This window comes from Pleuronectes platessa, chromosome 15 (genome assembly GCF_947347685.1).
Source record: "Pleuronectes platessa chromosome 15, fPlePla1.1, whole genome shotgun sequence".
NCBI lineage: Eukaryota > Metazoa > Chordata > Actinopteri > Pleuronectiformes > Pleuronectidae > Pleuronectes > Pleuronectes platessa.
Window position 1 is genome coordinate 694,253 of NC_070640.1, and position 12,883 is coordinate 707,135.

The 12,883-nt window shown below is 50.9% G+C and overlaps 2 protein-coding genes and 2 non-coding genes across 4 annotated transcripts in view; 3 read left to right on the forward strand and 1 right to left on the reverse strand.

The window, feature by feature from the left end:
- Positions 1-290: 290 nt before the first annotated feature.
- On the forward strand, positions 291-6,059 carry LOC128457263 (trafficking protein particle complex subunit 14). Its single transcript, XM_053441891.1, has 13 exons — positions 291-483; positions 1,871-2,211; positions 2,539-2,634; positions 3,032-3,161; positions 3,233-3,319; positions 3,519-3,639; positions 3,892-4,039; positions 4,357-4,439; positions 4,824-4,975; positions 5,082-5,218; positions 5,329-5,407; positions 5,720-5,834; positions 5,903-6,059. Exons 1-13 carry the CDS (start codon positions 291-293, stop codon positions 6,057-6,059), a joined length of 1,839 nt encoding a protein of 612 aa, XP_053297866.1.
- A 3,583-nt stretch (positions 6,060-9,642) lies between these two features.
- On the reverse strand, positions 9,643-9,714 carry trnaa-cgc (transfer RNA alanine (anticodon CGC)). The gene has a single exon. It is a non-coding gene; the product is annotated as a tRNA-Ala (tRNA).
- A 779-nt stretch (positions 9,715-10,493) lies between these two features.
- Positions 10,494-10,575, forward strand: trnas-uga (transfer RNA serine (anticodon UGA)). Its single transcript has one exon. It is a non-coding gene; the product is annotated as a tRNA-Ser (tRNA).
- Positions 10,576-11,527: 952 nt separating this feature from the next.
- LOC128456776 (rap1 GTPase-activating protein 2) overlaps positions 11,528-12,883 on the forward strand; it is a 48,813-nt gene continuing 47,457 nt past the window's right edge. The window contains exon 1 of the mRNA XM_053441129.1: positions 11,528-11,928. Coding sequence (XP_053297104.1) covers positions 11,885-11,928 — 44 coding nt within the window. The 5' untranslated portion in view covers positions 11,528-11,884. The remainder of the gene's footprint in view (positions 11,929-12,883) is intronic.

Below are 12,883 nucleotides of genomic sequence, written 5' to 3' on the forward strand. Positions count from 1 at the left end.
GCCCCCCCTCACACCCATTTAACAGTAATGTTATATTTGCCCTGGGATGTGAGATTGAAGGATTTATAAATAATTCTCATCAAAATAGTTCATAAACCTTTGAACACTTTTATAAAAACCTTCACTACACACTGATCAGGTCAGGTACTACCTGCATATGGCCACTGGGGGCGCAATAGTCTATGTGTGAGCCAGCCTGTGCTTTTATTGTAAAAGAGGAAGTGCGAGTCATTGTGTGACTGCGGTCCAGCGGGTCCAGCTCCTCCAGCTCCTCCATCACCTCCATCACCATGGTGCAGATGATGGAGTCTCAGTGCGAGTACTTCATGTATTTCCCGGCGGTGCCCATCACGGACCTGTCGGACCCGGCTCGGTACCGCAGCCTGCCCCGCCGGAGCCACCTGTACCTGGGGGAGACGGTTCGATTCCTGCTGGTGCTGCGCTGCAGGGACGCGGGGGCGACACCGACCGAGCACGGCCCCGGTAAAACCTCCACCATCCTCATCTTCATCATCTTCATCCGGATGCGGATGATAGGGAGATGCTCCATTTATTGTGACTGTAACGTTCAAGGTTCAGACAGAGAATCAGAGTTTTCAGTTCTTATGAAGATTCTATTCACATGTTTCTCTTCTTCATTCTGACGATCTGCTGCTGTAACGAGATGAATGAATAAATCTCTTCTCATCTTACTTTATTTTATAGATTATTATACATCTAGGGAATATATATCCACCTTTTGAATCCTGTAGGTGAAAACATCACTGTCCTCAGTCTGTCCATCGCTGCAGCTCCTCTTCTCAGCCTCTGTCCCAAAGTCTTCAGCTTCTGTCTCTTTAAGACCTTCTGACACTGACATCCAGGTGTTTGTTAGTGAGGTGGAGGTGAAGAGACATTTTATGGGACACCAGTGATGTCACTAATAAATAAAACACTGATCCTCTGCTGCTGAGACACAGAGAGTGTGAGAGTGAGAGAGAAGACGAGAGAAAGAGTCTGAAATAAGAAAAGATCAAACTCAAAGGTGGAGGCAAAAACACACAGTGTCAGAATGTGAGGGAACTTGTTGTATCTCATGTTCGTTTTTTAATTTTCCAAAACTGCAGGATTATTAAATTCAGAGACAGATGTGATGTCCTCATCTATAGAATTTAACAGAATTATCATTATAAGCTTGTGTTTGTCCTGGGATGGTTCGGTTCCGTCAGTCGATCTGATGCTGGACTCAGTTCAGCTCAGAGATCACAGATCTATAGAATCTAGATCAGCTGATCATCACTCGTCTCCTCCTCATCCATCTGCAGCTTCACGCTCCAGAGTCAGGATTTATTTATCTAGAGCATCGGACCGATTCCCTCACTTCAGTGGATCCTCAGCTCCTCTGGGATATTATTTGGTAATAGAAGTTTGAAAGTGAATAGTTTTTCTTCATAGTGATCTCCAGGTCGCTCTGTGCATCTGATGGAACAGCCACGTTCACTGCAGTGACTTGATGAGACACGCACAGTGTTAGAAGATATATTTAAAAACCATTAACGACTCGGCTCTGTAACTCCGATGTTTAATGGAATCTGAAAGTAATTTGCTGTAAGTGGTTTAGTATATTTTTGAATTTAAAGGTTCATATGGAACAGTTTTGTCGCGTGAGCAAAACGAAAGCTCTTGGTTTTAATGTAAAAGATGAAGTGGATCAATAATCTGCTTCAGTTCATCACCTCACGTCTCCAAAACGTTCGTACGCATGGGTTGCGTGTAAATGTGCAAATTTTCCCGTCAAGTTTGTTTTTATAAATCCCGATATTTGCGTGAGTAGTTGTCCACGGTTATAAATGAAAGCCCAGGTATATTTATTCTGTTCCTCCTCCACCAGGGGGCGGTGATGGCGCTGCGGCAGGTTTCGGGACGGAGTCGGCCAGCGGTCGAGCGTGGAGGGAGCTCGCCGGCTCTCTGTGCGCTGTGGCCAGTGTGAGTCCAGGAGAGAGCAGCCGCCACAGAGGCAACCACCACCAGCTCCACCGTGACTACCAGAGCAGCGGGGACGAGGCTAATGAAGATGGCGAGGAGGATTACATCGCTGCCGCGGAGGCGGCCATCGCGGCGCTCGGCAGCAGGGTGGACTCCCGGTGTCGCAGCTTCAGGGACTGCAAACCTCTGCTCATCCACAACTCGTCAGGGACGGCCTACAGGGAGTTCCGCAGGGCGCCTGTTCAGGTGCGGAGGAGTTGTGGTTCAGGTTTACAGGGGGGGGGGGACTAGTGAGCATCTAAAGAGGAAACAGTTTGAAACTGTGTCCATGACGTCATGTTCCCAAAATGACCCTAATGATGTTGGTGACATTTTGTCTGTAGCGCCCCCTACAGACTGATACTGTTTCATCTGATTTGTTTTTGACTCAACAGCAGCAAAGCAGATGTTAGCATGCTAACCAGCTACACACGACTACATGTGGTTGTTAGCGCTCTGCTCAGCGGCGCCCTCTGCTGACACCACTGATTTGCATTGATTGAGGATTGAAACGCGTCTGTCTCCTCTTGTCAGTCTCCGCTGGACGAGCCGGTGGTTCTGACGGATGAAGTGATCTTCCCTCTCACCGTCTCTCTGGACAAACTTCCTGTCAGCACGCTGAAGGTCAAGGTCAGAACGTCACCGTCGGCTCTAGAATCCATCTTGTTTGGAGAGAGGCCGAGACTCAGGAGTGATTCATGTCTGTTTGGTAACGACTCTCAAGAGAGAACGACACAAATTAAGATGTACATAATGTATACATAATGAAGCTTACATATATATATATATATATATATATATATATATATATATATATCGTACGAACGCTGAGGACGTTATTTGGAGTCAGAGTTCGTGCAGTAGTGATAGTTTGATTCATGTCCCATCTGCTAACGCATAGGGAGGCCTGTAACCTTTACTGCAGCCAGCCACCAGGGGGAGATAGAGAGGCTTGGCTTCCCTGTAGAGGAGCCTTCATGTCGTCCATGTTTCTTCTCAGTCTGACGCCTCAGTGTGGTCTGTTCAGGTGATGGTCACGGTTTGGAAGAAGGAGGCAGAGAAAGCGGAGGTTCAGGAGCTTGGTTACCTGAGCGTCCTGCAGCAGCGAGAACCGACACAGACCTTCAGACACGACCTGAACACCTTCAAGGCTCAGGGTACAACACACACACATTCATACACTTTCAGTTTGACCTCTGACCTCAGCGTTAACCCCCGTCCTCCACAGTGAGCACCACTCTGACCGTCCTGCCGCCGCCAACCATCCGCTGTAAACAGATGACCGTCTCCGGGAGACACCTCGCTGTCCTCAAAGGTACCAGATCGTTTTGTATTCAGCTTTATGTTTCTGTTGACTCTTGGTGTGATAGAGAACAGAGGGAGAGGCAGGAATTAGTCTGATCCCTCATTTATCCCTCAGTCAGCATCAGGACAGGCTCTAAAGAAACGATGGGTTATTGGAAGGGTTTCAGATTAATACAAGTTTAACTGCAAACTGTATTTATACCCCACAGTGTTAAATGAGTCTTCTCAGGAGGAGGTGACTATTCGGGATGTTCGCATTTTGCCGAACCTGAACGCCTCGTACCTTCCCATGATGCCCGACGGCTCCGTGCTGCTGGTGGACAACGTGTGGTGCGTTGTGTAGTCAAATACATCACGTTTCACTTTGAGATACAATGGGTCTTCTAGTAGTTTATATTATACGACTCGATGTGCAGAACTTTATTACTAATATAATAATGTTATTATGTCACATCTCATTGTATTAACCAGCCAATCACAGTGGCAGATTTTTTTTAATGATGTTTAAATTGAAATGAGCCTCTTCTCACGTCTGAAATCACATAAGTTTGTGTCTCATGTCCTCGTCTGTCCTCTGCTCAGCCACCAGTCCGGTGAGGTCGGCATGGCGTCTTTCTGCAGGGTGGACAGCGAGGCCTGCCGTCTTCCCAGCATGCTCAGCGCTTTAGAGGAGCACGACCTCTTGTTCCAGCTGCACCTCAACGACATGGGGCAGGACGACTCCAACGAGGTGTGGACACGTTTGGGCTCTTTATTATGGTCTGTGTTGTGGGCAGGGCCGGGTCTAGACAGGCATGTATGAGGGGGCAGCCACAAATCTTGAGGGGGCATTGTGCCTAACCCTAACCCTAACCCTATTTAGTTTGAGGCTGCACAACATTTATTTGAGGGGGCCAGGCCCCCTCTTGCCCCTGCCTAGACCCGGCCCTGGTTGTGGGTCTCATGGAGACTTTTCATCGTCAGCGAGCTAAAGACAACACTGAGACAAAACGTTGGTGTCAGCGCCCTCCTGTGGTCACTACATGTCATTGTGTTGATGTATTTCAGGGGCTGGAGGTTCCCCTGGTCGCTGTGCTGCAGTGGTCAACTCCCAAGATGCCTTTCACCAATTGTATCTACACCCACTACAGGTAAGGACCAATCAGGTAACTGCCTGAATGTTGAACATCGAAGGATTCAATGCTTTTTATTTCAGCCAATCGGTTTGAGGCAGATGCAGCAGCTGACTGCTATTCACAGAATCACTTCCTGTTTGGCAATTTGTCTTCAAACTAAAAGCACAGTGTTTGTTCTGCGCTCAAGTTTATGCATCGTCACTAATGACAAGAAATAATTCTGAAGTATGAACACAGGACAACACGATATTACAAACAAACACTATTACTATATTACTTTATAATATAATTTAATATATCATATTTTATAATAAAATACAATATGATATAATATGATTTAATATAATATGATACAATATGACACTGTCAGACAGTAACCTTTACCCCCCCCCCCCCCAGGCTGCCCAGCGTCCGTCTGGACCGACCTCGGTTCGTCATGACAGCGAGTTGTCCCAGCACGGTCAGAGTGAAGGAGAACTTCAAGGTCAAATACGTTCTGCTCAACAACCTGCAGGACTTCCTGGCTGTCCGACTCGTCTGGACCCCGGAGGGTCCGTGTGTGTTTCAACATGAAGTCACCTTTTGGAACTTAACGTAAAAGATTAGAAACTTAGAATAAGTGTGTGTGTGTGTGTGTGTGTGTGTGTGTGTGTGCAGGTCGTGGTCTTGGTGACGATGCAGCTCTGGCGGCTGTGGTGTGTCACTCTCCTCTCAGTAACCTCGGTCACTGTCGTAAAGGAAGAACTTTGTCGTTCTGTGTTTCGTTCCAGATCCTCCAACCAGGACTGTACGAGGTACTGAAGCTCTGCCTCTGTAAAGCTTGGACTGTGTCAAGTAAAACATTTTTACACACTGTTCTTCCTCCTCCTCCTCCTCCTCCTCCTCCTCCTCCTCCTCTCTGCAGCTGAGTCAGCACATGAAGCTGAAGCTTCAGTTCACAGCTTCAGTCTCGAACCCTCCTCCAGACGCTCGGCCTCTGTCACGTAAGAACTTTTCTGGATTTGTTCGGGTGAGAATCGTGTTTGAGTTCAATTCTGTGGCAGATTCTTCAGACGTATGAAACCAGAAGCATCTGGACTGGATCAGCTTCAGTGTCGAGAAGTGACATCGAGCTTCAGAAACTTTGATTTCATTTAATTCTTCACGTTTAATGTCTACTGATCTTTCTTATTATTAAAAACCATGAAAGTTTATCATGGTTACAGTTGTCTCCATCTTAGCTAAGTCTTATTAGTTGTGTATTTTACCATCGGTGGTGTTACAATTACAACTGAACCCCCCCCCCCCCCCCCCAGGTAAAAACAGCCCGTCCAGTCCGGCGGTTCGAGACCTGTTGGACCGTCACCAGGCGAGTCTGGGTCGATCTCAGTCCTTCTCACACCAGCAGCCGTCTCGATCCCACATCATGAGGTAAAAGTCAGTTCAGTCATATTTACTGTCATCATGTGACCACGCCCTCATGTGCGGTTCTCCTTCAGGACGGGCAGCGCCATGGAGCGACGGGCCATCACCCCCCCGGTCGGCTCTCCGGTCGGTCGACCGCTCTACCTGCCGCCACAGGACAGATCGCTGCTGTCACTGGACAAGATCGCCAAGAGGGAGTGTAAAGTCCTGGTGCTGGATCCCCTCAGCTAGGGAGCGAGGCAGCGAGGCAGCGAGGCAGCGAGGGAGCGAGGCAGCGAGGCAGCTAGGGAGCTAGGGAGCGAGGCAGCGAGGGAGCGAGGCAGCGAGGCAGCGAGGCAGCGAGGGAGCGAGGCAGCGAGGCAGCGAGGGAGCTAGGGAGCGAGGCAGCGAGGGAGCGAGGGAGCGAGGGAGCGAGGCAGCGAGGCAGCGAGGCAGCGAGGGAGCGAGGCAGCGAGGGAGCGAGGGAGCGAGGCAGCGAGGGAGCGAGGCAGCGAGGGAGCGAGGCAGCGAGGCAGCTAGGGAGCGAGGCAGCGAGGGAGCGAGGCAGCGAGGCAGCGAGGGAGCGAGGCAGCAAGGCAGCTAGGGAGCGAGGGAGCGAGGCAGCGAGGCAGCGAGGAAGCGAGGCAGCGAGGGAGCGTGGCAGCGAGGCAGCGTGGCAGCGAGGGAGCGAGGCAGCGAGGAAGCGAGGCAGCGAGGCAGCTAGGGAGCGAGGCAGCTAGGGAGCGAGGCAGCTAGGGAGCGAGGCAGCGAGGCAGCGAGGGAGCTAGGGAGCGAGGCAGCGAGGCAGCGAGGGAGCTAGGGAGCGAGGCAGCGAGGCAGCTAGGGAGCGAGGCAGCGAGGGAGCGAGGCAGCGAGGGAGCGAGGGAGCGAGGCAGCGAGGGAGCGAGGCAGCGAGGCAGCGAGGGAGCGAGGCAGCGAGGGAGCGAGGGAGCGAGGCAGCGAGGGAGCGAGGGAGCGAGGCAGCGAGGCAGCGAGGGAGCGAGGCAGCGAGGCAGCGAGGGAGCGAGGCAGCGAGGGAGCGAGGCAGCGAGGCAGCGAGGCAGCTAGGGAGCGAGGCAGCGAGGGAGCGAGGCAGCGAGGGAGCGAGGCAGCGAGGCAGCGAGGCAGCGAGGGAGCGAGGGAGCGAGGCAGCGAGGGAGCGAGGCAGCGAGGGAGCGAGGCAGCGAGGCAGCGAGGCAGCTAGGGAGCGAGGCAGCGAGGGAGCGAGGCAGCGAGGGAGCGAGGCAGCGAGGCAGCGAGGGAGCGAGGCAGCGAGGGAGCGAGGCAGCGAGGCAGCGAGGCAGCTAGGGAGCGAGGCAGCGAGGGAGCGAGGCAGCGAGGGAGCGAGGCAGCGAGGCAGCGAGGGAGCGAGGCAGCGAGGCAGCGAGGGAGCGAGGCAGCGAGGCAGCGAGGCAGCGAGGGAGCGAGGCAGCGAGGCAGCGAGGGAGCGAGGCAGCGAGGCAGCGAGGGAGCGAGGCAGCTAGGGAGCGAGGCAGCGAGGCAGCGAGGCAGCGAGGGAGCGAGGCAGCGAGGGAGCGAGGCAGCGAGGCAGCGAGGCAGCGAGGGAGCGAGGGAGCGAGGCAGCGAGGGAGCGAGGCAGCGAGGGAGCGAGGCAGCGAGGCAGCGAGGCAGCTAGGGAGCGAGGCAGCGAGGGAGCGAGGCAGCGAGGGAGCGAGGCAGCGAGGCAGCGAGGGAGCGAGGCAGCGAGGCAGCGAGGGAGCGAGGCAGCGAGGCAGCGAGGCAGCTAGGGAGCGAGGCAGCGAGGGAGCGAGGCAGCGAGGGAGCGAGGCAGCGAGGCAGCGAGGCAGCGAGGGAGCGAGGGAGCGAGGCAGCGAGGGAGCGAGGCAGCGAGGGAGCGAGGCAGCGAGGCAGCGAGGCAGCTAGGGAGCGAGGCAGCGAGGGAGCGAGGCAGCGAGGGAGCGAGGCAGCGAGGCAGCGAGGGAGCGAGGCAGCGAGGGAGCGAGGCAGCGAGGCAGCGAGGCAGCTAGGGAGCGAGGCAGCGAGGGAGCGAGGCAGCGAGGGAGCGAGGCAGCGAGGCAGCGAGGGAGCGAGGCAGCGAGGCAGCGAGGGAGCGAGGCAGCGAGGCAGCGAGGCAGCGAGGGAGCGAGGCAGCGAGGCAGCGAGGGAGCGAGGCAGCGAGGCAGCGAGGGAGCGAGGCAGCTAGGGAGCGAGGCAGCGAGGCAGCGAGGCAGCGAGGGAGCGAGGCAGCGAGGGAGCGAGGCAGCGAGGCAGCGAGGCAGCGAGGGAGCGAGGGAGCGAGGCAGCGAGGGAGCGAGGCAGCGAGGGAGCGAGGCAGCGAGGCAGCGAGGCAGCTAGGGAGCGAGGCAGCGAGGGAGCGAGGCAGCGAGGGAGCGAGGCAGCGAGGCAGCGAGGGAGCGAGGCAGCGAGGCAGCGAGGGAGCGAGGCAGCGAGGCAGCGAGGCAGCGAGGGAGCGAGGCAGCGAGGCAGCGAGGGAGCGAGGCAGCGAGGCAGCGAGGGAGCGAGGCAGCTAGGGAGCGAGGCAGCGAGGCAGCGAGGCAGCGAGGGAGCGAGGCAGCGAGGGAGCGAGGCAGCGAGGCAGCGTGGGAGCGAGGCAGCGAGGGAGCGAGGCAGCGAGGCAGCGAGGGAGCGAGGCAGCTAGGGAGCGAGGCAGCGAGGCAGCGAGGCAGCGAGGCAGCGAGGGAGCGAGGCAGCTAGGGAGCGAGGCAGCGAGGCAGCGAGGCAGCGAGGGAGCGAGGGAGCGAGGCAGCGAGGCAGCGAGGGAGCGAGGGAGCGAGGGAGCGAGGGAGATGAACGACGAGGAGGAGGAGAGACTTCAAAGAAGAAAATGATTGGATGATAACTTCTCTTCATCAGAACCTGATTCCGGTCGAACCTTCTGACCCGTGTTACTGCGGAAACCATTTACTGTATTATGAATTTTTTTATGTGATGTATTATCACGTGTCTGTATTATTTAAAGCAACAGAATCACTGTCTACGACCTCGTTATAAAGGATTTATAATCTGTAACTAAATATTACTGATCAATAAATACTTTCAAATCAAAGGCAGTGACTGTATGTAAAGGTGATTATATATATATCTATATATAGATATATATATAAAGATTAAAGATGACAGAGGTGTGGTAGACTGAGGTTATAGGTTCTATAAGATCAATATTGCAATATAGATCCACATGTTTATGTACATGTGGACGATGGAGGATCCTGATGGTGGATCCTGATCCTGATAGTGGTGGATCCTGATCGTGGACTATGATCACAACAAGTCTGCTTGATATATAATATTTCTCCTCTGATACTCGACCATTACTGATAATAATCCATCAGGTCATTGATCTTCAGTTCTGCTACAAAGTGTTTATTCTAATCAAAGCTGTAAAGACTCTGATCTCTGTGATGTCCTCTGTTCCACGGGACATCTGTTGACTAGTGTCCGTCCTGGAGACGGGTCCTCACATGTGTCTCTGAGGTTTCCACCTTCTCCACCTGTTGAAGGTTTCAGTAGTTTGACTCTTGTTGAAGAACAGAGGACGTCTCACCTGGTTAAAGACGATGAGACAAACTGGGACTGTGAATATGAGACTATACTAATAAAATGTGATTGATTGATTATACAGTAATTGATCAAACCTCATATCCAAACTCACTCTGGTTTGAACTTTTTGAAGTTATAATCATTTTCTATCTGTACAATTTCAAATGTAAGTGAAATCCAGTCACTGTATAAATACTCTGTTCATGTAATGATGTGAATTTCAGAATAAAAGCAGGTGGTGTGGAGGTGAGACAGTGAGTTTTAGTGAAACATGTGAAACAGTTGGTTTCTGATCAACAGGTGAAAAATAAAGTGGAGATGCCGGGGATTGAACCCGGGACCTCATACATGCGAAGCACGCGCTCTACCACTGAGCTACATCCCCACAGAGTGCACTGAGAGCAGGGAGGTGAATATTAATATCTTCATATAGGACTGAAGATATCTCTTCTGTAGCGTGTTATTAATATACATCATCACCTTCACAGTTTTATAGAGAAACCAACAGTTCCCACAACGAACTCCTTCATCAACTGGAAGAACCTCCGGAACTGGGAGGGGGGGGGGGGCTCTGATGACTCGACCTATTCTATTCTATTCTATTAATATGAATAATATGAATATTATGAATCCTCTCAACCCACCTCACTTCCGCGTTCTCACACTAAAGGTCTCCCAGCCAATGAGAAACACAACAGTGTCACGTGCCAAAACGCTGCCATGTTCACGGACCTTCTGGAAAAGTGAGCTAATTAAACATGGAACCTTCTAACTCCTGGTCCTAGCGAACATGAACATGGAGGAACAGCCACTATGTGTGTGGACGGGACATGTCCCTTGTCGCGTGTTATTCATGAAAACAACTGTGAGTTTAAAAGATGGAGGCGGTTAAAGATGGAGGAGGCTCCAGGGTTCTTCACTGTGTATCTGTCAGTACGAGTTGTCTCCAGCAGGGGGCGGTGCAGGACCGTCTGTGAGCGCATGTCCATGAGGTCTGAAGACTGAGAAGTTAGTGACGGAGTCTTTTCTTCTTCAGGGTCAAACTGAGCCGGGTGTGTCTCCACTTGTCTCCACGTGTCTCTACATGTCTCTGTACATGTATGTGCTGATGTGTCTCCACATGTATGTGGTCATAAACGTAGAAAACCCAGTACTGAGGCGTCAGCTGCGATGGCCGAGTGGTTAAGGCGTTGGACTTGAAATCCAATGGGATCTTCCCGCGCAGGTTCGAACCCTGCTCGCAGCGTTTTGTTCCCTGACTCTTCTATTGTCGACCAACACAACACATGAGTGATGACGTAACACCTTTGTTAGATTGAATCTATTATTATTATTTTATAATTAAATACGATTCACCAGCTCCAGTGAAATCTTTATTAAACTGCAGAGTGAAGATTCAACATGTCACCAAGGCTCCTCCCACTTACATATGCGCATTTAATATAAAATAAATCCGTTAAATATAAAGTTTGTAAATGAAGCAAAAATCTTAACGTCTGGTAGATGACTTGTTTCTGTCACAGACCACCAGCAGGTGGAGCTGTAGAGTAAGAGCTGATTAAAACAACGTGGAAATCACAGTCACATGATCATGTATGTTCGCATGTGAAGAACTTTCTTTACTTTCCTCTGATTGGCCGAACATCAGGAAGCCTGACTCAACATCTCATTAGTGTTTGAGTATCTGTTAACTAAAAATAAGCAACCAGTAAGCTAACAAAGCTAAGGTACGTAAAATGTTATTCTGCTGAGAAAAGCAAACAGTACTAGATCAGATCAATTATTTATTAATTAATTTTACTTGTCATTATCTAAGCCTTGTAATTGATTTATTGTTAACATCTGACATGTAACATTATACATATAGGACAGATAATGATTAATATAATATTAGATTCATTTAAAAACATATGGATGAAAACCCTTAATCATACAAAACAGGCAAAAACCTCACGAGTCTGAGGAAACTGTTAAATCTTCTAATTTTTGACTTGGTTATCTAACATAAACCCAGTAACTCCTCCATCGTCCATTCATTATGAATGATGAGTTTCCTCATGGACGACGTCCTTTCTGCCTTGTCAGGGGAGAGAGAGAGGGGGGGAGGGAGAGAGAGAGAGGGAAGGAGGAGAGAGAGAGGGAGAGGGAGAGGGGGGGAGGGAGAGAGGGAGGGGAGAAAGAGAGGGAGGGAGGGGGGGCACACCATGTAGCCCTCCATTTATATTCTCACTCTTTGTTTCTCGCCCTCTCTCTCTCCTGACTGAGCAGTGGATTGAAGTGAGAGAAGGAGAGAGAGAAACACTAACAGCAGGAGGAGACACAGGATGAAGAGAGAGAGAGAGGCCGAGCGAGGGAGAGAGACAGTGGCAGAGAAGAGGGGGGGGGGGGTAAGTAAAGGAGGGCGTCTGACGGAGATGAGAGTATTTATAGGAGGAGAAATGAGGAGGTAGAACAGCAGAGAGAGAGAGAGAGAGAGAGAATCCAGACACAATAAGAAGAACAGAAGACAAAAGAGGAACAAGCGAGGGAGCGAGGGAGCGAGGGAGCGAGGGAGCATGCTGAGGAGGAAGAGGAGCGTGTCGTTCGGAGGCTTCGGATGGTGAGAACATTCTTCATCCTCTGATAAACCACCTTTCATGGCTTTGAGTTCATTTCCTGTCTGAGCTGCACATCATGGTGACATCACAGTGACATCACAGTGACATCACAGTGACATCACGGTGACACCATGTTTGCATCACCCCCCTTCTTTGAAGAAGTTGGTTCATAGGAGGGTTTGTTTCAGGACGACTGATCATTAACGTGTCTGAAGTTAAAATTTGACTTTTTCTGAACGAGCTTTGGTTGAAAACTTTCCGGACTCATTGATTCTTTGTGTGTTTGGTTTTCTGGTCGTTGTTTCCAGTCGAGCGACAACGAACACAAACTCTTTCTGCTGCTGCAGTTAATGAACACCTGAGTCTAACGCAGGAGTTCAGGGTTCTATAACACGAAGAGGTCGACTGCACGTGTCTTATGTGGAAACTATTTAAATTGTCTTTTTCCTTCGTTGATATTGATTTTTACTTTGGATCCAGTTCTTGTTCAGTCTGTTGGCTTCGGGGCTGCACCCAGTTGTTGTTCTCATCATCAATTCATCTTTTCAAATGCTCTCCATAGCATTTGGGGCGACTGCAGGACCAGTTTATATTAACCCCTCCTCCTCTTCCTCTGTTTGATTCCACAAACTGTCCTCGTCTGACACAAACTGTAAACTCCTTTCATCTCTAACACGGTCGAAAAGTCATGAAGACGTAAAGTCTAAAGAGAAACACGATTTTATATATTATCAGTGAGTTTGTTACGAGATTTAACAGTTTAAAGAGATTCTTGATTAATTTAATTCACATTCGAGACAAAATATAGTAGATTTTATTTGGACATGGACATGACAATGTCATTGGACGAACCAGATGCATTGTTTACAGTGTATTAGCATAAATGCTAGTTTACAACACCTGTCCACAGGAGGCTTTTTGAAAACAACAAAAGAAACTGAACAAGACAGAAACAAG